The 25,959-nt window shown below is 41.9% G+C and overlaps 1 protein-coding gene across 2 annotated transcripts; it reads left to right on the top strand.

Annotated features, from left to right (window-relative positions):
- Positions 1-4,519: 4,519 nt before the first annotated feature.
- On the top strand, positions 4,520-24,707 carry YBX1 (Y-box binding protein 1). 2 transcript variants are annotated; one of them, XM_035018835.1, is made up of 8 exons: positions 4,521-4,829; positions 5,506-5,569; positions 15,794-15,827; positions 18,632-18,721; positions 19,021-19,323; positions 19,583-19,665; positions 23,341-23,606; positions 24,322-24,707. In XM_035018835.1, exons 1-7 carry the CDS (start codon positions 4,664-4,666, stop codon positions 23,573-23,575), a joined length of 975 nt encoding a protein of 324 aa, XP_034874726.1. In that variant the 5' UTR covers positions 4,521-4,663; the 3' UTR covers positions 23,576-23,606; positions 24,322-24,707. The 2 variants fall into 2 exon arrangements, with proteins under 2 accessions (XP_034874727.1, XP_034874726.1); XM_035018836.1 differs by lacking the exon at positions 18,632-18,721 and having other exon boundaries at positions 4,520-4,829.
- The last annotated feature ends 1,252 nt before the right edge of the window (positions 24,708-25,959 follow it).

Raw genomic sequence — 25,959 nt, 5'->3', positions numbered from 1 at the left:
GACTGGCTGTCGAGGCTAGCATGGACCAGAGCCAAACCGTCACTGTGGTTAGGTGATGCCTCAGACTTGCAAGCAATTGTAGCAGTCCCCTCTTGGGTTCCAGCTGATTGGGCAAAGAAGGCAAAGCCCCAGGGCTATAAGCACAATTTATTCCAAGGATGTTCCCAGTAGGTTCTGTGTGGTTGGTTCTGGAACCTGTGGGGTAAGGGTCACTAAGGTGGGATATTTTTGGATCGGAGGCCATTTGGTAGAATGTGTCTACTCAATCATGATGAAGTGGGAATAATTGACTCAAAAATCTTGGTTTCAATATGGGGTCATTTTTTAAACAGTAGAGGTTTTGAGAAATTATCTTCCCCTTTCAGAGCCTCAGTTTTCTCATCTGCAAAGTGGGGATAATAATACCTGTCTACTTCATAGCATTGTTGAAAGGGTCAAATAAGCAAATGGATACGAAAGCAACTTGTAAACAGTAACATGCCTTGGACAATGCTTATCTTGAAAGGACATAGCCCAACACAGAAAGATCCCACCGAGCATAATATTAAAGAGGTAAAGAGAGTTCCCTGGTGTTCCTTCCATGAGGCCATTTCCATGCCATTCCTGCTTTCTCCCTCTTGGCTTATGGGCAGGGATGACTCAACCTCCTGGCAGTGGCAGAGGTAGCACAGAGCTGAATTCTGTGACAGAATAGAACCTGGTTAAAAGTGCCATTTCAGTGTATTGGAGTACAGGGAGCTGGTGAGATATATGAGGGCTCTACAGTATAGGTATTTGCAACTCTCTATAGCTAAGTAAACAAGGTTCAGGGACGAAGTGAAGAAAGGACTGACCTAGTGGAGGAGAGATCTTTAAATAACTATAGACAAGGTGGAATTTGAGAGAGGAAGGAGGAGGAGCAGCTCAGATCCTGAGCTGACATTCTTATGATGGGCCATTCATTTGAATTCAGTTATACTTGGCACCTGCATTCTAGGCCAGTCTCTGTCCTGGGCACAGGAGCTGCAAGATGAGTAGGATGTGGCCCATGCTTGTGACATACAGGAGATAGGCCCATTTCAGTTCAGTGTGGTATTAGAATGTGACCCCTTATGAAGGCAGGGAATTCGGTTTTGTTGTTTTGTTTTGTTGCTATGTCCCCCAGCACCTAGAAAAGGTAAGTATCTAGTAAGCGCTCAAGAAATACCTGTTGCCTGAATGGTATGTACAATGGTATGCTGTGGGGGAGGGGGGTAGCATGAAAGGAAGAGGTAACATTTGAGGTAAGTATTGACAGATTGGGGGCTTTCTAGGAAGAGGACCTGTGTTCTTGGGCCAGAGTCTATTAGAGATAGAGGACAAGGTGAACATTATTTTGCAAAGGAGATTCTTGGAATGAACCTTGGTTTCATATCACTTACGGGTGGCCCTGGAGTTGTCTAAACTGGTCACCATGCTGGGCACTGTGGCAGGGGCTAGCAAAACTGGAGTGGAAAGCTCCCACCTTGGCTCAGGGGTTGAATTGTGACAGGAACTATTTACCCTCTAGTGCCTCAGTGCCATCTCTGCAGCGGTATGGAAACTCGTTTCTTAAATAACTCATCTTTCTGCTCGTGGAACATGAAGAGAGCTTAGTGAAATAACTGGATAAGTAATGATACTTTTAAGTAACATTTTAAGGACAAATGTTACAGAATTGATATTTCTGTTTGAGAAGCCATCCCTTCAAACCAGTTACATAGGGAAGGTTGCTCATTTATTCAGAGGTGCTGCTCCCATTGTTCTAAGTGTCCACTTTGGGAAAAAGGTCTCAGACCTATAGGGCACACTTTTAAATGTCCTCAGTGTGGGCAGAACTGCCTTTTGAGGAAACATTTTCTTTTTAACAGTCAAAAGTTATCTGGAGCTGGAACAGATGAATAGCAACTCTAGCATCTGACTATTCTGTCCATACACATAATTGCTGCAAGCCTTTTTCACCTGGATTACTGGTGCAGTTGCCCAGACAACCTCTCTGCTGTCAGTACCTTCTCCAGTCCATTTCCTATACCATGTTATTCATAGAACAAAATTATTAAGATACTGTGTGTCAAGTACTAGTCCAGATGCTTCAGGAACTCAGTCTGAGGAGAGGAAGGTTTAATTAATGCCAACACGGTGTGTTAGGATAGGAGGGTCTCCTAACAAGGTAACATCTGAGGCAAGACCCAAAGGATGAAGAGTTAAGCAGTCAGAAGAAGGGAGAAAGGAAGAGTTATATGTAGAAGGAATAGTATGTGATAGCTCAAAGGAAGCAATGGCTCAAAGATCACCTGGAAGGTTGAACGAGGAATGTGAAAGAAGTGTCAGAGGTAAGTTTGGAGAAGTCTTACAGGGTCATGTAAACCACAATAAGGAAGTTGGACAAACCTAAGGGCAGTAGTAATAAGACTGTCATGATCGGATAGATGTTTTCAGAACACTCTGGATATCGTGGTGGAGAATCTTAGAGGAAGAAAGAGGTAGAGAGTGGCTAGGAGGCCACAGCAGTGCTCTAAAGTGAGGGGTCAGCAAACTGGTTGGCAGGTCAGATCACACTCCCTGTTTTTAAGTGGCTCATAAGCTAAGAATAAGAATGTTTTTTAAATGTTCAAATAGTTGAAACAAAAGAATATTTTGTGATACGTAAAAATATGAAATTCGAATTTGTGTCCACAAATAAAGTTTTTTTGGAACACACGTGCACTTGTTTATTGTCTGGCTGCTTTCAGGCTCTAAGGTTGAGCAGCAGTTGAGACAGAATCGTCTGGCCTGCAAAGCTTAAAATATTTGCTGTCTGGCCCTTAGAGAAAGTTTGCCTACTCCTGCTGTAAGCAATAGATGATTGCCTATACTAGCGTCATGGAAGTAGGAATGAGACAGTCTGGTTTGGCATTTAGAGATTTTTAGGACTGATTCAGGGAAACCTTTAGGAGGTGGAATTGACAGCCTAGAGGATACTGCACTGGCCTACTGTCTCTCTGCTTACATTTTGTCCCTCTACAACCCCTTCCCCACTCAGTAGCCTTTTTTTTTTTTAAGATTTTATTATTTGACAGAGACACCGCGAGAGAGGGAACCCAAGCAGGGGGAGTGGGAGAGGGAGAAGCAGGCTTCCTGCTGAGAAGGGAGCCTGATGAGGGGGCTCGATCCCAGGACCCTGGGATCATGACCTGAGCCAAAGGCAGACGCTTAACGACTGAGCCACCCAAGCGCCCCACACTCAGTAGCCGTTAAAAAAAAATGTTGCCACTCCCTACTTAACAGTTCTAAAATTACCCTTCTCGCTGTTGCCCTTAGGATAATCTCAAATAAAACGTTCCTAATTTGAACCTGCCTACCTCTATAACCCAAGGTCTTCATTCTAGTCTGACTAGACTACTTTACTTCTATTTCCCCCAGACCCCGTCTTCTTGCCTCTAGGCTTTTGCATAAACCTCCTAGTGCCTGGAGTCAGCACTCCACCTTCTTCCCACCTCCACTCCCAAAATGCTTTGTGCTTTTGCAAAGCTGGAGTGTTTTGGAGTTTGGGGTATTTAAATTTCTGCCTTCATCCCTAGACTGAATTTAAGGCAGAAACTGAGTCGTGAACTAGTGCATCCCAGCCGATAGTAGACCCTTAACAGAGAACGAATGAAGGTAGAGGACTTCAGCTACATCAGGTGGCAGCCTCAATTATAAATCATTTGTGAGATGAGGATCGTAATCCCTATTTCACATCGGTGTTGTACGGATAAAATGCAAAGAAAATGCCCAGCTTGCTCAATAAACGTAGACTGAAATTAAATCTGATTTGTGGCCAATTCAGAAAGACGTGACTACTTAACGAGACCGTTCTTTGCCTAGTAAGATGGTTCAGAAGGCAGGTCCCCGTGGAGTACACCACCGCCCTCCGCCCTAAATATGCTGAGCAGGGGCGACTGACGGACTGCGTGGTCCCTCCAAGGTGACTGCTCCGCCAAAACGGACGCTCTTTGAATGCATACGTTTAAGTCCGTTCCAGAAACCCTCGCTGTGCCGAGAGTACACGGCCATCGTAGAAAACAGGGCTCAATCCGCAGTCTAAGGTCACAAGGACCACATTTAAAACAGGGAGAGAGGAAGGCCTTCCCTCCACATGAGGCTAAGGTGTCGTCGGGTCCCCTTTCAAGCCCCCGGATCAGGCGTTTGGTAGTCCCCTTCCTTCGGCCAGGACCTAACCCTGGACGTGAGGCCCGCCCGCCCGCGTTGCAGCCTCGTGAAAGTCATGTTCACTCTGCCCGTCCTCTCGGGTACTCTATGGTTCTCGTGGTGCCTCTACTCTAATTCTAGTTCCGGTCTCTATGGCGGCGGCGGAGGCAGGAACGGTTGTAGGTCGGCCGAATTAGCCGCCTAAGAGCCAATGAGAGTAGAGGAGTGATAAAGTATTAGCCAATAGAGGCCAGGAATCGGGGTCAGGTGGTGAGATTGACAGCACTGCTGGCCAGTGAACGATGCTTGGGGCGGGTCGATCGCAGGGCTTATCCCGCCCGTCCCGCCATTCTCGCTAGTTCGATCGGTAGCGGGAGCGGAGAGCGGACCCCAGAGAGCCCTGAGCAGCCCCACCGCCGCCGCCGGCCTAGTTACCATCACACCCCGGGAGGAGCCGCAGCTGCCGCAGCCGGCCCCAGTCACCATCACCGCAACCATGAGCAGCGAGGCCGAGACCCAGCAGCCGCCCGCCGCCCCCCCCGCCGCCCCCGCCCTCAGCGCTGCCGACACCAAGCCCGGCACCACGGGCAGCGGCGCAGGGAGCGGCGGCCCGGGCGGCCTCACATCGGCGGCGCCTGCCGGCGGGGACAAGAAGGTCATCGGTGAGGGCCGGACGGGGACGGGGGTGGGGCCGTAGGGAAGCCTGGCGGCGGAACCGTTACCCGAAGCGGGGCGAGCCGGCGGGCGCGCGGCCGGCGGGGACCGACTCGGTGGCGCGCGGCCGCCCCTCCCCCAACCTCCCCCCTCGCGCCCTCGCAGACGCCGGCCCGCCCCGGTCCGCGTGCCCGGCTAGCGCGCGCGCGCGCCGCCTCTCGCGCCCCTTGCGGACCCCGCGCCCCTCCCCCCGGGCGGCCGCGCGCCGCCGACCGCGTGTGCGGCGGGGTCCCTCCCCTCCCCGGCGGCCGCGTGCGCTCGGGCCCGCACGCCGTTGTTCCGTCCCCCAAGCCCGCTCCCTTCCGCGTGTACCCTGAGGGCGCGGCGCGCCGCCTACGCAGGCCCGAGTGGGCCGGGCGCTTCCCGTTCCCTCACGTGCTCCCCGCCCAGCAGCCGCGCCCGCCCGCCGGCTCCGCGGCCCGGGCCTGCCTGCGGGCCTCCGCCGCCCCGAGCGCACCCACGTGTGCTGTGGGGCCCGCGCGCGGCCTCGGAGGAGAAAGGCTGTCAGGTGGTCGCGGGCCGCGGCGGAGCGCGCGCGGGCCGGGTACCCAAGCGTGGCGGGTTTAAGAAAGGATGTCTGGTAATCGTGGGTTTTTTGTGTGTTTTTTTTTTTTTTTCCTCCAGCAACGAAGGTTTTGGGAACAGTAAAATGGTTCAATGTAAGAAACGGATATGGTTTCATCAACAGGTGAGATGACCGCCACCGTAGTCTCCGTCCTACCTTTTGCATGCTCTGCTCCGTGGGTAGGCTCTGCGGACTTGGAAGGGTGTAAGCATGTGTAGCTTGTTATTTCTTGGTAGTGAGATTTTGCTTTCCTTGAAGACTGAAGGGATTAAGAATTTAGACAATCTATAGAGAGGGTCTTTGTTTTGCAGCTAAATATTAATCTAAAACCAGTTTGATAGTCAGTCGTCTTAGGTACGGAGCAATTTACAAGGCAAGTGCAGTGAGTGAGCCAACTCTTAACAGGGCAAACTGAGGAGACTGGGACCTAGTCTGATTCTCAGGCGCATTTTTATCCTTGTCACCCTTTTATACGTTATTGAAATTGATAGTGAAAAACGTGATGTGACCCACTGATAAGTGTATATATAGGTTATATCTAACACCTTAACCTTTAGAGGTAACAAGATTTGATAGTGCAAGATTTGTCATCTTGACGGTTAAGGTTAGAGCGCCTTTGTTGAACGTTTCAATGTATGCTGTCTTGAATGCTTTGGATAAATTTCCCATTAGGACTACAGTAGTTTTTATTTGTTCCTGCAGTCGCATCTGGAAGAAATTGCCTTTCTCCTTCTGTTTTTATTTCTCATACTTTTTTGTTCCTATCTTTAGGATTAGTCCTTAGAATCGTTTGTAGCAGTAGTAATGGTAACGTGCAGTTCTACACACTGTACTCTTCTTCGTGGTCTCCCTTGTGAGCCGGGCATCATTTTCAAGATGGCTGCCAAGCAAGGCTACTAGTGCAGTTGCATATGGGTGTAGAGCATGATGTGTGCTCATAGCATATTGGCCTTACAGGTGGCATAGTGTCATCTTGGTGTTTTCTTAAATTCTTACTTTAGAAGGCATTAAACAACCAGATGTTTTAAAAGAACACCTAAGAGTAAGACATAATGCTGAATGCATGTGAAATAGACACTACTGCAAGAAACCAAGTGGGCAAGATCAAGCTTAAAGACAGACCTAATTGGCTGATGAAAACCTTTCATTACTCAACCATGAAGTAATTGTGGAAATGTTCAAACCAGAAGAGATTGTAAGCATTTGATGGTCTGTTTTCCACGTTTGCAATTGTGGGGAAACATTGTTTCTTCCAAAATCTTTGGGAATCTTCCATCTACTCTTAACACTGCTTTTGTGACATACCAAGGTTACATTTTTCATCAGTTTTTTAATAATGGGTTACTAGTGATGAAGGAAGGGAATGCGTGGGTGCTTACATTTGACCACTTCTTAGTTGATCTCTGAATGTTAGCACTTCCCTCTGACTCTCCTTACTGTCCTAACCCTTAAACCAATAGTTTTCAAATTAAAGTAGGCTTATTATCCTGGAAGGTTGTTAAAAAAATACAAATTCCTGAGTTCTTCCCCTTCCCAGCCTGGATTCATTGGGTCAGGGGTACATTTTTAACAAGAATTCCAGGTGATTATGTCTGGTGGGCCATACCTTGAAAAACACTGCCTTTAATCCTTTACCCAATGTAATGCTGGTGTACACATTAGAAGGGACTGTAATTTGCAGCTTTTCTGTGGTAAGATTGTAGTTTGTATGTGCTTTAGATATTGTACCATGTGCCTTATGTTTTGCTGCATTTTGTTAAATGGACAGAGGTTATGATTTTTGAAGTGAACAATTGATAATCTAAAAGTAGTTTATTTACATACTCTAAATTATTTTAGGAGATGCCATTCCTTGACTTTCTCTTTTCTAACTTGGAATCAACCCTATTGGTTGTCCTCCAGGGCAAGTTAAATGTAAATTGACTTTTGATGATCCTTTGGACTGTCCTAACCTCAACTATTTTGTCACGTTAACTGATTTAAATGTGCTTTGTGTTTCTAAACTGGTTATTTCAGTGATTTTAAGATTTTTAAGTCACTGTAAAATGTGACTACAATTAAGTCCAGGAGAGGTTTGCCTTGATTAAGGGAAAATGTGGGTCTTAAAAAACTATAATCTGGTAGTTTGCAAGTTGGTTGGGTGTGTAGGCACTTGGCTCTTGGTGGGGGTTTGGGGGGAAGCAGACACATGCTGCTTCTGTAGAAAGGAGAGGATGTAGTGTTTGAGATGATTGCTGTGACTATAATTTTAACCTTGGAGTTCTCTGAATTATATTATGGTCCTTAAGATTTTTGTAATGAAAACAGAAGATAATTTTTATATAAACTTTGATTTTAAAGAAACGTATTTTCGTTGTAAATATTTTGATCTAAATTACTACCTGTGAAAATAATGTAGCCTTATCAGAATTATTTTTTAAAGGATTTTCTTCTGATGTTTTCTTGGGTAAGAGGTGTTAAGTAAGAGTGTAGAGTTTAGAACATCAAACATTTTGGCTACAGAATCTAAGAATTCTGACAGATTCATGGTTAGTCCTTCAGTATGCTGTGTCTTGAAAACAGTAATTGGATTATGTTACTAGAGGGGTTTATTAACACCCCCCCCATTTCATTTTATTATGAAAAGCTTCACTCAAAACTGTTGAAGATGTCATTAGAAGGATGCCACAGGGGTCAGTGGTTTCAGGGTTTGGTTCTCTGCTTTTTAAGTCTGGAAACCTGATTTTGTCTTTTGCTTCCTTCTTTTGAGGATAATCCATGCTCATCAAATTTCGTGAAAAGTTGGCATGAATCAGTAACAGTTTTAACAGTTTTTCATTGAGACATGCGTCTTTCATAGTGACCACATAGGAATGCTTCTCTGTTCTCCGGAGTACTTAGAGTTTTGGGGTGGGCAGGGAATTTGGAGCAAAGAGAATCCAATAGGGCAGAGGACATAGACTGGTGACCTACTAACTGAACTACCCCCAGATGTTTTGTTTGGATAACACAGTATCTTAGAAAGAATTGGAATGAATTGTTGCTGTTTAAAATTAGGGAGATAATCTCCAAAATGTTCAGATTACCATCTTTTTAAGATCTGAATTTTAGCTTTGGGGCCTGAAGTCCCATGTAAATAAAATCAGATGGCCACGAGTATTATTGCCATCTTTCAATGGGGCATACATTCTCTTATTTGCCATCTTTCAATGGGGCATACATTCTCTTATTTACCACAGTATGTCAGGTCTGGTTTTCTCCTGTTGTTGACCTCCCTGCCTGCTCTTCCTGCCTGGCCTGTGCATTTGAGTTTATTACGCATGGTCCAAGAAAAGGTATAATAAACTAAGCCACGGAAGGGTTTAGCTATCTTTAGGAAAAATACCTAGTTGTGGCTGTCAGATTTAGTTCTTTTGGGGATTCCCTGTGTATGTAACTGATGAAGGTGACTTCCTGGACACAGTGGTGACACATAAAAAAGTAGCTAATGTTTCTCAAGCGCTTAGACTAGACATTATTGTAAATGCTTTACGTGAACTAGGCCGTTTAATCCTCAAAATCTTTGAGGTGTCAATACTATACTGAGACGCAGAGAAGTTGAGTAACTTGCCTCGGGAAGCGTGGGAAGTGGCAGAGCTAAGGTTTGAACTCCCATTTTCTGCCTTGGAAGTTTGTTCACTAGCTGCTGTTACACTGTCCCTGAAAGTAGGCCCTGGTCCTCTTCAGTATGGTTGGTGTCCACGGTTACAGATACTTTCTTAGGGTGGCTATTCTTTAGCCATCAAGAGACTTTTCCTAGATGATACCTAGCAGTCACTGGAGCTCCTGTGTGCTGACTTACTAGTTCCCCAGATTTGAAAAACTTTGCTTTTTGCACTGCCTATTACATGTAGTTAGGTAGTGCTGTAACAGAGTTTAGTGTGCAGATTTGCTTTATAAATTAAAAGGACTTCCTTAATATAGCTAATGCTGGGATGCAATTGAGCTATTAAAGGAGAGAGCCTTTGACCCTTATCTCACTTGTGAATCTTTTAATTTTGTCTGTGTGTGACCTGCAAGCTAAGAATGGATTTTCTTTTTAAGGGTTGTTTAAATAAGAATATGTGACAGACATGGCCTAAAATATTTACTCCCTGGGTCTTAGTTTTAAAAATTTGTAGACCTGTCGGAGAGTGATTGCCAAGTCTCCTGGACTATTAAATTAAAATCAGACTGAACTTGATCACAAATGGTAAGGTTATCTCTAAATTATAAAAGGCATGGATGGTCTATAACATAATTGACTAAATGCTGTGGCACTAGGGAAGACTTGGTAGTGTGCTATTAAGGAAGGATGGGTGGGTGAAAGCATAAAAAAATGATACCTAAGTAGTCCCCAAGTCACGGTGTATCATTGGCAGTCTTGAAAAGCACTGTTATTGGTTGTTGGTTTGGGTAGGGGTTGTTTTTGTTTTGATTCCAGAACTGAGGCTCTTCAGGCAGTGACTTCCATACAAGGCACTTTAGGATTAATTTGCATGCTGGTTGTGTTAGCTACTGATCTTAAGTTGGCCAGAAGTCATCCTTGTTGACCAAGTCACTGATATGTAAAAGCTTTTCATCTTGAAATCTGGAGTAGAGAACTAGCTTACTTACCTTCTGTTTTCCAAGTATTGGGGCTGTTATTGCTGTTTTCCACCCTTCAGTCTTAGCCCTTGGAAGCCTCTACAGTCCAGCTCACTGAGGCAGAATGATAGAAAGTAATGTGGGAAATAGTGTGCCTGCTGGCCATAAGAAGTGTTTAATAGAAAACAAGTAAAAAGGTAAGTAGGGTTTATTATGGCCATGTGCAGAACTTGGGAATTGGTGTCTGGATGCTTTGGGTTATAGAGTATATATGGATGCTAAATCCTAGAGGTTTTTATGACTTAGAATTAATAATTTGTGCAGTTGGGCAATTTAAGCTGTTAAAAGGGCTTGGTGTGGTTCTGCAACAAGATAATAGCATAAGAGCATTTAGTTATGGGTAGGTGAGCTTATATGTTAGGTTTCACTTAAGGCAATGCTGTGGTCTGGCAAAAAAAGGTTTCCTAAAATTTTAGGACATTTTGAGACACTTTAATCTGGATAAATTTAGTACTATAGGAGTTGAGTGTTGGCTACACTTTTTTTTATCTTCATTGTACTACATTAGGAACTTTTAAGAGACTTCTATTTGTAAATCCCAGCAGGATTTCTTTTTTCTTTAGCATTTTCCAAACTTCAGATGGTAACTCCTTTTTTTCTTCAGCCTCCCGCTGTGATTCTTTTTTCCTTGAAGTCCATACTGTGTCCTCATTTGCTGAATAAGGACAATATTAGTAGTTAGGTGAGAAAACCTGAGAGGTGGAGTTTTTATGAAAATTTTTCAGTATAAATAATGCACTTAAGAAGTGGGGTAGAAGAATACAGCAGAAAGCATACACCTGAGTGCAGGAAAACAGGAGGACTGTGCTGTATGGAGTGACACTGTTAGAATATTGTAGGCCTGTGCTGTCCAGTAAGTACAGTAACCATTAGACTTGTATGGAAACATGGTTCTTACATCTGAGAAACAGCATTTTTTTTTAACTTGAATTTTAAAACTGATACCCAATTTAGTGTTTGTTTTGAACCACTTTCTTATGAACAGCTTGCATTTGTGAACCTACTTTTCAGAAGTGTAAAATATAGAGCAGATTATGAGGGCTTAGTATGAAAAAAGAAAATACTTCAGTTTTTTATATTGTTCATGTTTAAATGGTAAAACTAATTCTACCTGCTTTTACTTTTTTTATTGTGGCCATTAGAAAATAAACCTAGATATAGATTTCCCCCTGCTATCCAAAAGTAGTGCATTCCTGTGAAACCTCTCATGCAAGTGAAGTGGTATCAAGTGAACTTTAAGGTAACAGGACGAACCTGTATCGAACTTGGATTTTATATCTTTTGGACAGCAGTACTAGGCACTGGGCTGCCAGTAAAAATAATGTCTCAAGTGGCAGCAGTATGGATGGGCTTGGGTTTGATTATAGTGTGGTCTTTAGGTAAGTATTGTTTCATCGCCATTGTCCAAATAAGGCGACTTGCCCCAGATGGGGTGCGTCGTAATGGGGATAGCCAGGACTCTAACCTTGGCTCCAGTGCTTCTAGTAAGGAACGCTGAACCACTGCTCTGTATTATGTGTACTGCCTGCTCTTTCCTCTTCCTCCTTTCTGATCAGTGGGACTTAACATACTACAATATGTGGAAAACAGGTTTTGGTAATTCAGCTGCTGCATTGGATCAAAAAGGTGGTGGCCTTCTAGGTTGAAATATTTGAGGATAGGCCATGTCTTATTTTTATTAGTGGTGCTTAGCACAGTTCCTAGCTAGCTAGCTGCTTTTTAAAGATTTATTTGTTTATTTTTGGGGTGGGGGGAGGGGGACAGGGAGAAGGGAAAGAGAATCTTAAGCAGACTCCATACTCAGCACAGAGCCCAACACAGGACTGGATCTCATGACCCTGAGATCACAACCTGAGCTGAAACCAAGAGTTGCACACATAACCGACTGTGCCACCCAGGCACCCCTAGCTAGCTAGCTTACTTATTACTATACCAGTCTGCCCTGTCCGTGATTTTCCACCCTCGGTAAAGTTAGAAGTATGTCTCTTGGTTGTCAGCATATACCACAAAAGGTAAGGTGCAGTACTTAGGAATGTCTCTGTTCTTCCTTACTACATTAGTAATAGCTAGTTTTTTATTTTGTTTTGTTAGTTTTTTTTAAGATTTTATTTGATTGAGAGAGAGCAAGAGAGGGTACAGAGGGAGAGGGAGAAAGTGGACTCCCCGCTGAGGAGAGAGCTTGACGCAGGGCTCTATCCCAGGACCCTGAGATCATGACCTAAGCTGAAGGCAAACGCTTAACTGACTGAGCCACCCAGGTGCATCCCAATAGCTAAAGGTTTAAAATATACTTCTTGATGATCCATTTTGATCAGCTTATTTTATTTTTTAAAGATTTCACTTATTTGAGAGAGCACGAGCAGGGGGGAGGGGCAGAGGGAGAAGGAGAAGCAGACTCCCCATGGGCAGAAAGCCCCACATGGGATCAGTTCCAGGACCCTGGGATAATGACCTGAGCTAAAGGCAGACACTTAAATGACTGAGCCACCCAGGTACCCTGGTCAGCCTGTTTTAATTGCTGCTTTTCCCTCTTCAGTAAGATCTCTCGTAGCCATGAGCATGCATTTTTCTCCAGTATTACTATAGATAGGGGTCAAGAAATTACCACTCAGCATCTGTTTTTATATGGCTTGTGAGCCCAAAATGGTTTTTACACTGGGGGAGGAGATACATAGGAGAACCTTGGTCTCATTAAATCGAATAGCTGTGTAATGAAAGTGAGGATGTAGGGGTGCTTGCCCTTTGTTGTTGTCCTCCCAAAAAATGGAGAGACCATATTGCTGTAAGTTGCCTCAAGAGCTGAAAATGTGAAGATTCTGAACTGGTCCTTTTTGAGTTTTTAAAATAGTAAAGATCAGGGCCTGTGGAGTCAAATTATACCACTGAGCAGATGAACACGTACTTCATTTTCCTAATGTATGGAAAGGGTTATGATAGTGTCTACCTCAGGATTGTGAGGATTGAATGGTATGTATAGTTAAAGCATTTGGAACAATATCTGGAACTTAAATCCTCAGTAAGGTAAGCTGTTGTATCCAATTTTGCAGATGAGACAGCTTTCCAAGGTTGCACAGCTGTTAATAGTGGAATGAGGACTAAAAATTGGGTTTCCTTTTAGCAGTACCTTGAATTTCTGCATAGTCACTTAAATTGTAACTAGATTGATTTAATGCATCCAGATTATAGTGTTCTATCTAGGCTAAAACTGCATTTCTTTGAGCGGTCGTCAAGTTTTTTCCTAAAATCGAGATACGCTTTGGCCATGTTAATTCCCTAATAGGTTGGCTGGTTGTCAACATTGTAAGTGAGTGCTGTTGTCTGGCACATCATTAATGAACCTTTTATTGGTTTCTACATATCTTTGTACCCACGGAACATCTTAAGCTGTCTTTCAGGGGATGCATTGTGTGTATTATTGCCTACCTTGTACTGTTTTAAAGAAGATTGTTCTAGGGATGCCTGGGTGGCTCAGTCGGTTGGGCATCTATCTGCCTTGGGCTCGGGTTGTGATCCCAGGGTCCTGGGATGGAGCCCCACATTGGGCTCCCTGCTGAGCAGGGAGCCTGCTTCTCCCTTTCCCCCTGCTTGTGTTCTCTCACTATCTCAAATAAAAATCTTTTAAAGAAAAAAGATTGTTCTAACTACTAGATAAATAGTTGGTAAATTTTCTAATTCCTTTTACAACCTTGAAGTAAAATTTATAGATAACTACTTGTATTTCTTTTTATTGTAGTGTATAGTGTATATGTACATAGCTATTTGCAACTATATTAGAAGACATGGATAGTGCTACCACAGAGACCAACTGATAAAAGAAATGATGTGTTGGCTACCCAGATACACAAGTGGCATTATCAATAAATGAAAATTTCTCTCCATGGAAGTTGCATTTTTTGTAAATTTAATGCATATTAAAACTGTAAAATACCAGATTCAAAACTCAAGTTATAATAAATGTACTTACATGAAAGTCCACTAGGATACCAAATAATTCTTTACCTAGTCCTCCAGCAAGCCTGACATCCTTCACCCCAATTATGGCAAATAGTGCCCATCTTCGGAACAACTTTAAACGGCCTATGGTGGTCAGCACTGCCCCTGTTGAGAGTTCCTTTTCTAGACTTTACCCACCTTTCCTGCTCTACCAGATTTTTGTTGCACTTCTCCTTAGGGCCCCAGGGTTTGGAATTCAGTCCCAGTGTTGGAGATGAGAATTTAATAGTGATGGCTATGAACTTTGTGGGATGCCTGTGGACCTATTTGACAGATAGGCATTGTGGCAACCATTAATTCCCTAGGTTTCCTAGTATTTAACTAGCTTTTAAAGGTCAGTTTTTAATCAGTTGCCTTGAGTAGCTTTTGCAGTATTCTGGGTGTTTGTAGATTTTTCTTTTGAAGATTTAAAATTCTGTTCCCATAAATGAAATGTCCTCATGTTACGATAATCCAAGCTATGTGGATTCTTTGGCGCATTTTTGTTGCTCCACGGTTCAGCAAGGAGCCAACAGTCAGTAAGCCAGTCCGTCTAGTTCATTGCAACCTTTGTTCCTTCTGTCATTAAACATTAGAACTCTTATTGAGCCCATTCTCTCTCTGACCTACTGGACAAAATGAAAAGGGCGGAGGAGGTTGATAAAGGTCTGGAAAATGGTTTCTCCTCCTGTGGATTTTGCTTATATAGTATCATCATCTTAACTGTGATGTCCTAGCTAAAATAAGTTCATTCTCCCATTCCATTTTTACCTCAAGAAAGCAAACCCTCAAATAAATTCCCTCACACATAGCCCCTTAATTTAGGCTTCCATCAGTCCCGGTCTGGGCTTCTAGAGTAGTTACTAGAACTAACTGGGCTCCTCTTGTATTTGAAATTTCTCTTAATAGCCACCAAATTTTAACATCTGATGTTATGGCATATTTGTCTACTCAAAAGCCTTTGGGACCTCCTCTGCCTACGTGGTGATCGTTTAGCCCCTATTCTTTATCCTCCCCCACCCACAACCGTATTCCTCATGCTTCAGCCAGTTTGGACTCTGCTTGCATTGAATTTGCTAGTTGCTGCTTTACCCAGGTTTATGACCTCCTTTCTGTCTACCTCTGGAACATTTTTCTCATTTTCCAGTAAACTTCTTTAAGACTTAAGGCAGATGTTTCCTCCTTTAACACTACTTTTGAAGTTGTAAAGCAGATATTTTCAACCATATTTCTTTAGCACAGTTTGACTAGATATTTAATGATTGCTGTAAAATGGTTTCTGATACGAAGTGAAGGGGTGTGTGTGCTAGTAGGAAACTGTCTCATTCATTTTCACCTCCTTAGTTCTCCAGTACAATGCTTGTTGCCACATGGATGGAGTAAGAGTGGTGTATGCTGGGAAGTTGGTAATGTTTGGTAGGATCATAAGGAGTGATAGTTGCTAGTCACTTAAACCTTCTTAATAGCCTTAATGGCTTAGTAGGTCACAGACTTTTTTTTAATCCTTCTGCAGGTAGTGAGGTTTACAACTGTTGGCAACTGCTTCCTCAAGAAAAATGAAACAAAAACTATGTTTCTGCTTTATATTTCCTGGTGACTGGTTGGCAGTCAGAAAGTCTTTAACAATAGGAAAAATAGGGAAGTGCACAAAGAACCACACTTACTCTTAACCTTTGGCAACATGAAGTGTATTGCATTTACTGACTTGTTCAACTTGGTTCTGTCTTGCAGGAATGACACCAAGGAAGATGTATTTGTACACCAGGTGAGTGCTCGTGTGAATGTTTACAATCCTAGTTTTAAGGGACGTGAGAAGAAAGAAAGGGGTGGATGTTTTCTCAACTATTGTTCCTTGCAAAAAGGTTATTATATCCAACCAACCAACAATTTAGCTCCCACAGGAACAGTGGGAGCATGCTTAAATGTATACATTGAAACATCATATTGGCGGTTTACTTAATTAAGATAGATGTTTCAAATGGGTATTTTGTTAATAGCTCTGGCTTTTTTAAATGTGGAAATGTGCTCAACTCATACCAAATTTTAAAACCCAATTTCAGAGGAAGAAAAAAATCTCCATTAACCTAAACTTGAACTAATTTTGCTATAAACACACAGAACCTTTGGTGGGGTGTTTTCAAACACTGTCAGGTTTTTACCTCTCTGGTAAGGACAAATCACAATAATCGGGGAAAATAGGACTCAGCTGCAAAACATAAATTTGAAGTGAATGCTAGAACACCAGCAGAGTTAGCCTAGGTCCTTCTATTTATTCTAAAGCACTTTGGGAATTATTTTTGAGAATTTTGGTTGGTTTGGAAAATTTATAAATCCTCACTAGTTCAGGATTGAGTGAAAAGGCAGTGTGACAAAAGTTGGTAATTTACTCATTAAATAATTAGATAGGCTTCAGTGTTTTAAGAGGAAAAAACTAACATGGGATTAGGTGCCATATGCTGAAATTTCACAAGTGCATTTAAGAAAAATATTTTGGGAAGTGAGCATTAAGGATTACTTTTATTAAAGCAAGCCACTACAGTGTAAACACTAATATCTCAAACTTAAGTTTATCTCATGGGCTCCGTTGGACTTCATTATCCTCACAGGTGTGCATTGGATAGGAAGAACACAGTTGTGTATGTATAGTTGTGTGCACTGCAGTTTTTTCACCAAGACCGTTATAATATTATCTTACATTGAAAATCACTCTAAGAACTTTTTAACCACTTTTTTGTATTTTTTATCCAGACATCAAAAGATAGAGTTTTCACACTCAACACTGTTATTCAGGCAGGTGTGAGCTTGGATGGCAGCATACTTTTCTTAGGAAGGGCTATCTGAGGTTGGTGCTTTGTCGCTTTCTGAGATGTCCTATACAGCATTCAGTGGCAATCAAGGGAGCCAGATCAATTTCTGGTATGTCCAAAACCTTATCAGAAAATCCCAGGGTCAAATATATAAGTATGGAAACATTTAAATTCTAAACATACGGGCACCTGGCTGGCTCAGTAGGAAGAGTTTGAGGCTCTTGATCTCGGGGTCATGGGTTTAGCCCCATTTTGGGTGTATAGATTACTTTTTTTTAAAAATGAACTTTAAAAAATTAATCCTAAACATAAATATAGGACTGCTTAATGTTATTTTTAAAACAAATGTTTTATAAAATTGAATGCCAACTCCTTTGTGTTCCTTACTTCTGCATGTTCAAAGGAATATGCACATTTAGGAACAAGAGACAGCAAGGCAGGTCAGTCTTGTTATTTGTCAGCACAAAAGGGTTTGGGGAGATTGGGGTGTTCTGAAGATGCTGACCAAAATATGTTCTTAGATTGTAATTATCCATACTTCTGCTATCCCCTATGACTGCAGGTAATTGAGAGTTGGCTATATATGGAAGGTATGAAAACTTTGTGACAGTTTAGATGACAGATGAGATCAATTATTTGGCTGAATGCATGTCACCCACTTGGTACTGACCCACAGGTGTCACCAATATGCTTTCCTCTTTATTTTGGAAGTGGTTCAACATTTAGTTGTTTCTTGGAACTTTGGATGCTCAGGTCTTAGTGTATCAAGGAGACTGCAGTTCTGGGCAACTTAGCTTAATTGGCTTCAGCTTTGTTGGTTGTCCTGCCTCCTATGGAATGGAAATGCATGAGTGATCCTGTAATGGATACTGCTGTGATGTAGTAGAATGAACACGGGATTTGGAGTCCCAAGACCTGGATTTAGAAAAGTCCATACTGTGCCACTTAAGCTGTGTGACCTTGGGCAAGTCACGTAACTTTTAAAAGCCTGTTTATTTGTAAAAAAGGAGTAATAATACCTCACATCATTGTCATAAAGAGATTGATCAGGTAATGCATGAAGGAACTTTATTGTATTACACCCAAACGTGAGATGTTATTCTTCCCCCTTTTACTTAGTTGTAGCAGTCTAGAGAACAAGTAACAATGTGAGATTTATTGTATTCTGAGGAGGTAATAACCGACTATCCCGTGTGGTCAGATAATGTAAAGAGTGGCGCATAGTCAATACATGTGAATTGCATTTCCATTGAAGTATTATCACAGACCAGTTGGAAGGGATTTTGGTTGACATTTGTAATTGAGTTTGATATGGTTAACACAGGGACAAAGTTGGTTTGGTCAACTTTGAATGAAGCATGCAAAACTAAACTCGCCTGTCATCTAAACTGGCCCTGTGTGGGGCTAGCTTCTACTATTAAGTGCAGTCTTTGGGGGATAGATGGATATCCTCATTTTGTTTAAAGCTACATATGATGCTTTTGCAAAAGGCATTTTTAAAAAATACATATTGTTGTGTCTTGAGTGTTAAATTACTTGCTTTAGTTTGGAAAATGCTGGGGCCTTGTAAGATCAGAGCATTTTGGTTGAGGTTGGGGGTACATTGGTCCCTGTTTTCCTAAATTTATTGACGGTTTGGTCTTATTTAAAGCTAATTTTAAGTGTATATCCAAGCTAAAATAATATTGACTCTGGTACATTTTGAATGAAAAAGCACATTATTCTCCCCTGTTAATCTATTTTTGGAATGTGATATTACTAGACTGCCATAAAGAAGAATAACCCCAGGAAGTACCTTCGCAGTGTAGGAGATGGAGAGACTGTGGAGTTTGATGTTGTTGAAGGAGAAAAGGTGAGGATGCTTTTTGTGTAAAGGTTTGACTTCAGTATGGAAATATTTTGGAGATCTCATCCGTTAGGATGGTGGCTCTAATGTGGATGGATGGGTCAGGTGACCACATGAACACAGGTGCATCAAGCCTAATGTGCTGGCTGCAGTTAGAGGGCAATCTCTTCAGAACAGTGAGGAACTGATATTTAATCATTTCTATGCACCCCTGGCCACATAGACCCTTTTTTATTTGTTTTGTGTAAATTTTATTAAGTGTACTTAATTCTGTTGTCACTGTCAATATATGATGGCTTTTGTAGGGTGCGGAGGCAGCAAATGTGACAGGCCCTGGTGGAGTTCCAGTGCAAGGCAGTAAATATGCAGCAGACCGTAACCATTATAGACGCTATCCACGTCGCAGGGGTCCTCCACGCAATTACCAGCAGAATTACCAGAATAGTGAGAGTGGGGAAAAGAACGAGGGATCGGAAAGTGCTCCCGAAGGCCAGGCCCAACAGCGCCGGCCCTACCGCAGGCGACGGTTCCCACCTTACTACATGCGGAGACCCTATGGGCGTCGACCACAGTATTCCAACCCTCCTGTGCAGGGAGAAGTGATGGAAGTAAGTTTTCACCAAAAAGTAAAAGAATGAACAGCATGCAATAACTTTAAATAGGACTGCATTTTAAGCATTTTCTGGGTGTCTTCCCCTATATTGGAGCAATTAATCTAATGGGAAGCATTTTTTGATTTCTGAAAGATTATAGTATAATTATAGTTACTAGATGATTGATTTATTTTTAACTCCTGTATGCAGACTTTGGATTTGTCTGATTGGGTTTTTACTGTTACTGATTGAGTCAGCTTGATTGTCTTTTCAGGGTGCTGACAACCAGGGTGCAGGAGAACAAGGTAGACCAGTGAGACAGAATATGTATCGGGGTTATAGACCACGATTCCGCAGGTATGGTTTGTATTAAATTTCTCAAGCATATGTTAGGACTCAGCAGCATCATGCTTCTCCTGTAGCCTTTTGGAATCATTTTATTTGTTAACACTTAACATTTTCTTTTGTCAGATGCCAAAGAGGTGAACCCGAAGTCAGTTATCTTTGAGAGTGTGTTCTTTGCTGGCACTGGTTAAAAACAGCTTGTATAGATGAGGTCTACTTTATATACAGTTGTGGGTTCTCCCCCGCCCCCCCCCAATGAGGTTATGGAATTTCAGTTTTTGTCTTGAACAGGTAAGAGAGTAGTTCAACCTGTGTTATATGTTTAAGACCTGCTTCATTGGGAGGGAGAAAGGTAAAGGTAAGCATTGCCTTTAAAGCATTAGGAGTATGTGAATTGCACCTTCATCATAAATGAAGAATCTATAGTGTCACCTCTGAGATGGCATAATTTTCCATTAATCACTTCTCAGTTTAGGTTTTTTTTGTCACCCTTAAGTTGCAGAATGAAATCACTCCAATAAAGTAGTAACTAGAGAAGAGTTCCATGAGCCAGACATGTTTAGTATATAAACGTTTGGTATATTTGAGGCAATAGATACCCAGTCTGTCCCACAGTGGATGGATATAGTGGTGTTAACAGCTATTTCTTTTAAGGGTCTTTTTATTAAAGCATTGAGTCTCCAGATGTAATCCCTAAAACTAACGGGTTGTATACTTAAGGCAATACAGTAATAACTCTTAACTGATGATCACTTATGTAACAGCTTTAAATGTACAGACCCAAATAAGTTTTAAGAAATTCCTTACTGTAAAAGTATCCAAAATACAATATAGAAGTCTTTAAAATACATTGTGATTTTGTAAGCGAGGTTTCTGAACACACACACCCATGTTCAAAATACTTCAAGGAAGGTGGAGCAGTGAAGCTTTAGGAACTAGGAACCCAGCTGAGATTGCAGTATACATCGGTATATATGCATTGAGAGTTTTGCAGTAGCCAGTGTCTATAATTTCTTTTCTCGTTTCCAGTGATGTGTGTCGTGTCCTGAGTTTTTATTTCATGAAAATAGCCTGGAGTTCCAGCTCTGGTTCATTAAAATTTCCACCAAGAGATTGTGTTAGCCATGTGCTGGATGTTGGAGATCCAGTGGGGTTTTCCCTGTTGAGTGGGGAAGATTATTTTTGATGCTGACAAATGAGCTTTGTTGATCCTGAACTGAACTATTGTTCAAACTAGTTTTAAACCTAGACAGAGATACCTTGTTGAAACATTGCAAATAATATAACAACATCATTTTTTACAGTGATCAGTGTTTTTAAAATTGGTCTAAAATAGGCTCTCATGGCAGTCTATACATTACATCCATTGGTTCCAACAGCAGAAAATTTGGTTTACCTTTGTGTTACACTATAAAGCTGCTTACATTTTTGGGTTAGCTTCATTGATGTCTTTAAAAGCATGGGAATTTTTGTTGTTGAGTGCTTCAGTTTTGTTGTTTGCCTTTTAAGTTAGACGGAATAGTCTCATTTGAATGGATAGGCAAGTTGACAGTGCTAAATACAAAGTAAAAGGGAGGAGTGGTGTTACGAAAGTATTTTTGTTCGAGAAATTGGGCATATTCATAGGCTGAAAAATGGCAGCAGAAGACAGTTGGTAGAAAGTGACTGCTTAGAATTGTCTTCAGATAGGATAGGATTTTGTCCATAAGTGAGTGGTGGACCATTTGCTAAGAACTCTGGGTGTGTTGTATGTAAGAAGCCAAAGTATGTGGGCATTGGTGTGCTAGTGGAGTCAGAAGGAGAGGGAGAGGTAAGAGAAGAGGTGTGGGGAATTTGAGACAAAGATGTGAAATGATCTCTAGAAGAGAAAGGGGAAACGAAGTAATAGAATAATGGTTACAGGGTCCACCCAGCACGATTGTATTTTCCAGCCATTTTTGAGCAGCAGGCTCAGATTGAGCAGGGTTGAATTTGTCCAGCATTTGTTGATCCAAATGAAGATCCTGGGGTTGGGATTGGTCATAATTAATGGTGGGCTTTATACTTGGGTAAGAAGGGAGAAAAATATTAACGGAGAATGGGAGATAGAGTCATAGGATCACTGGATTATAAGCCCTAATGGAAATAAAGAATGGGAGAACAGGAAGGAATTAAACTAGGAGAAAAGGAAAAGGAGTGTTTGGAGAGTGCAATGCTTAAAATGGGGAGAACCCAGATAGAAAACAACTGGATAGGAGGTAAAGAATTTTAAATGCTCAGGTTATTTGGGGTTGTCAGGATAACTACAACAGGAAAAGGATAGTAAAATGGTATGTAAGATTTGAAAAGCTCAGAGTTTTAAAAAGAAGGGGAAATTGACTTTGAAGCGACAGTGGGGTGAAGCAGCCACACTTGAAGGCTTCGGGGAAGAGCCAGAAGAGTTTTGCCAAAGACTGGCTATGAGGTCCCAAAACTAGGAACAGGGTTTCCGGAAAAGAGGAGGGGAATTAGTTGGAGCCCATGATGACCAATAGGTATAAAAGGCATGCTACTAATCTTGATGTTTCTGGGGTACTGTGATCGAAGAAAGGCCAAGAAAACCTCTGCTTTCTGACATAGTCACCAGCAAAAGCAATTCTAATCTTCCCTTGGTGATAGAAATCTTGATACTTTCTTTGGTCCTGAAATCTTTAATTTCAGGCTATTGAAACATAATATTGCTAGAATGTAAATTTGAAGTTTTTTCTAAGTGTACAACTCTGGATTTTAGTATTCACGCAGTTATGCAACCATTACCACTATCAGATGTTTTCACTCCTTCGCCCGCCCTGAGCCAGAAAAATACCCTTGTGTCCATTAACAGTTACTCATTTCCCTGTACCCCAGCCCCTGGCTACTACCAGTCTGCCTTTTCTGGATAAATCAGGGTCCACTGCATGGATGTCCTGTTTTGTTTCTTCCTTAGTAAGCTAATGGGCACTTGGATTGTACATCTTTGTTACTGGTAATCATGAAATGGATACTTTCTTGGGTGTATAGACCTCTGAGTGGAACTGCTGGGTCACATAGTGACTCTTTAATATTTTGAGGAATTGCCGGGCTATTTTCCAAAGCTGCTGCACTGTTACCTTCCCACCAGCAACATATGAGGGTTCCAGTGTCTCCACATCCTCACCAACACTGGTGGTTTTCTGATCTTTTGATTATGGCCATCTTGGTGTGGGTATGAAGTGGTCTCTGTTTTGAATTGCATTTCCTTACTGACCATTGGTTGCTGTGTGTTTTGATTTATATAGAGAGAGCATCTTTTGTTTTTTGATATCATGCCTTTTTAGCAAGTGCTCATCTATTGGTAAAGGATTAGTAGCGCTTGTTCCCAAACCTGGTTACCATGGAGCCCATTTAAAATGACTGATCAAAGTGTCTGGTGGTGTGCGACTTCTAGTAGTTTCAGGATTAATTTTGTAATCGTTCTACTGTGAGTAAAAGTTGGCTAGTTCATAAAACCAGTTTTAAATGCCCATCTTCTAATTGACACTTCGAAATCCTTGCTCAGTTATCCCATTCGGTTTGTGAAATAGGAACCAAGTTTTGGAAAACAGGCCAGATACGGTGTTTAGTTGACTGACCCAAGTGAGAGCGTTGGTGGGTGGATTAAAGAATGAAGGTTTTATTTGTCGTTTCAACTTTGCACAATGTTCATTCCAGGGGTCCTCCTCGCCAAAGACAGCCTAGAGAGGATGGCAATGAGGAAGATAAGGAAAATCAAGGAGATGAGACCCAAGGTCAGCAGCCACCTCAACGTCGGTACCGCCGCAACTTCAATTACCGACGCAGACGCCCAGAAAACCCTAAACCACAAGATGGCAAAGAGACAAAAGCAGCCGATCCACCAGCTGAAAATTCGTCCGCTCCCGAGGCTGAGCAGGGCGGGGCTGAGTAAATGCCGGCTTACCATCTCTACCATCATCCGGGTAAGTAGGTGTAGGTGGCCTTCTGGCCTCTGACCAGTCATGGGTGGTGAAAAATCTCAGTTTATCAGGTAAGATGAGCCATTGTTATTTAGGTTGTCTTTCAGCCACAGTCCTCTTCAAATTACCTAGGTATATCCAGTTTGGGTCATGGCAAGTATTAGAGCCTTTTGTCAGCTGTTCTGAATGAAGTCTGTGATTTCACCAGTAAGCGGACGAATCTTGCTATAACTTTACCCTAAGAAGAATGACGACATTGTGTTTATTTTCAAAAAGAGGTGGGATAGCTTACCAGAATTAATAACCTGCGTGGTGATGAGCAGTATAGTCTCTTTGGGGGAAAGTGGCAGTTGACATTATATCAGTTCTAAAGGGATTCCTTTGCATTCAGTTTTTTACTTGATACTGAGAAGCATGTAATTGTCTCTGTTTGGCTTTGGAATTGTCATTTCCAGCCAGTGATACTTTTGGTTTTTTCCCCTCTATTATTTTCTGGGTGGCAAAAGGTCATCCAGAACCTGACAGTAGCCATTCTTGTCACAGAGCATTGTCCACCCCTGTTGGATCAGTGTCTTGTGATAAAGAAATAGATTTGTTAATACCTTCCCTACTTAGCTAATGTGATCTGGAGCAATTTGGTGTATACCAAGAACATCGTAGTCAATTGTGCAAGATAATCTTAAATTTATTTTAATTTTTAATTTTTTTTTTTTTTCAGTTTAGTCATCCAACACGAAGAAATGAAGATGAAATTCCAGCAATAAGAAATGAACAAAAGATTGGAGCTGAAGACCTTAAGTGCTTGCTTTTTGCCCACTGACCAGATAAATAGAACTATCTGCATTATCTATGCAGCATGGGGTTTTTATTATTTTTACCTAAAGACGTCTCTTTTTGGTAATGACAAACGTGTTTTTTAAAAAAAAAAAAAAAAAACCTGGTTTTTCTCAATACACCTTTAAAGGTTTTTAAATTGTTTCATATCTGGTCAAGTTGAGATTTTTAAGAACCTCATTTTTAATTTGTAATAAAAAGTTTACAACTTGATTTTTTCAAAAAAATCAACAAACGGCAAGCACCCGTTAATAAAGGTCTTAAATAATTGTCTTTGTGTATATTTCTGTCTTGTCTTAATTTTAGTTTGTAAGTCCTTAGGTAGCCATAGGACCCTTAGCTTAAACCTAGCAGCAGATAGATGGTACTCACTGGATTACTTGAAAATTTCCTTAAAATGTATAATTCTTTAAGTGACATACCTGTGGGCTCCTACTAAACATCAGAAAACATTTACTATGATAGAAAAGGCCATTTTCCTTTTCATAAGTTGTTTTTACTGAGGGACAGTGGTAAAGGGGAGAGGGCATGCTCTAGCATGCACTAATTGGATTCTAATCCCTACAAGCCACTTACTTCTGTCCTTGTGGAAGAGTTACTTGAGCCTGCCACAGAGCCTGGTTGTGCTCAGTAAACAGGCTCACTCTGATAACAGATGTAATACATATAGGAAGACTTTTGCTAAAGAATATGGAGGTTGGTGAAAATAATTTTGTGGTCTCAACTCCCTTCTAACCTAAACCTGTTCTGGTTATTCTTTTTTTAAAGATTTTATTTTTTGACAGAGACAGCGAGAGAGGGAACACAAGCAGGGGGAGTGGGATGGGAGTGGGAGTGGGAGAGGGAGAAGCAGGCTTCAGCCGAGCAGGGAGCGTGATGGGCTGGATCCCAGGACCCTGGGATCATGACCTGAGCTGAAGGCAGATGCTTAACGACTGAGCCACCCAGGAGCCCCTGTTCTAGTTATTTTTATACAATGTCTTGCTAGGTGTTCATTTGGGATCATCCTGGTCAGTTTTTTGGGCCCAGGGTGAAAAGTTGCTGGGGATTTAGAGGATACTTCCAAGAGTCTTGCAGTTCTGTGTAAATCCAGTTGGTGGTGCCCCTTTCCAGAACGTGCTCAGAATTCACAACCAAGATTGCATTGTGCTGGTATATAAAGTATATTTTTTATAATTACATACCTAGGATATGTATGTATCATAGAAATAACAATATTGGTTAAATATCCACTACAGGTAGTCCTTTTCAAAATTTTGCATTATACCATACCACTTTTTAGGAAAGACGACATTGCTTTTGCTAACCAAGAAATCTGACAAGAATTTTCACTTTTATGAAAATAGCATTTGGTGTTTGTTTTGCTGCAGTGAACTATATACAGAGGGCAATGCACTGAGCAGCAAGAGTGGGGCCACCGAGCTCCTTCCCTGAGAAGGAACGCTCATCAAGGCGCCATAGTTTGGAACTGTGTGTAAGCATCTATGCTCTTTTTAAATTCAAGTACAGTGTAGTATTGGTT

The sequence above is a fragment of the Mirounga leonina genome, unplaced genomic scaffold (genome assembly GCF_011800145.1).
Source record: "Mirounga leonina isolate KUSES-001 unplaced genomic scaffold, KU_Mleo_1.0 Mir_173, whole genome shotgun sequence".
Lineage (NCBI taxonomy): Eukaryota > Metazoa > Chordata > Mammalia > Carnivora > Phocidae > Mirounga > Mirounga leonina.
The sequence above is the reverse complement of the archived record's forward strand: the minus strand, read 5'-3'. Positions and strand labels throughout refer to the sequence as shown.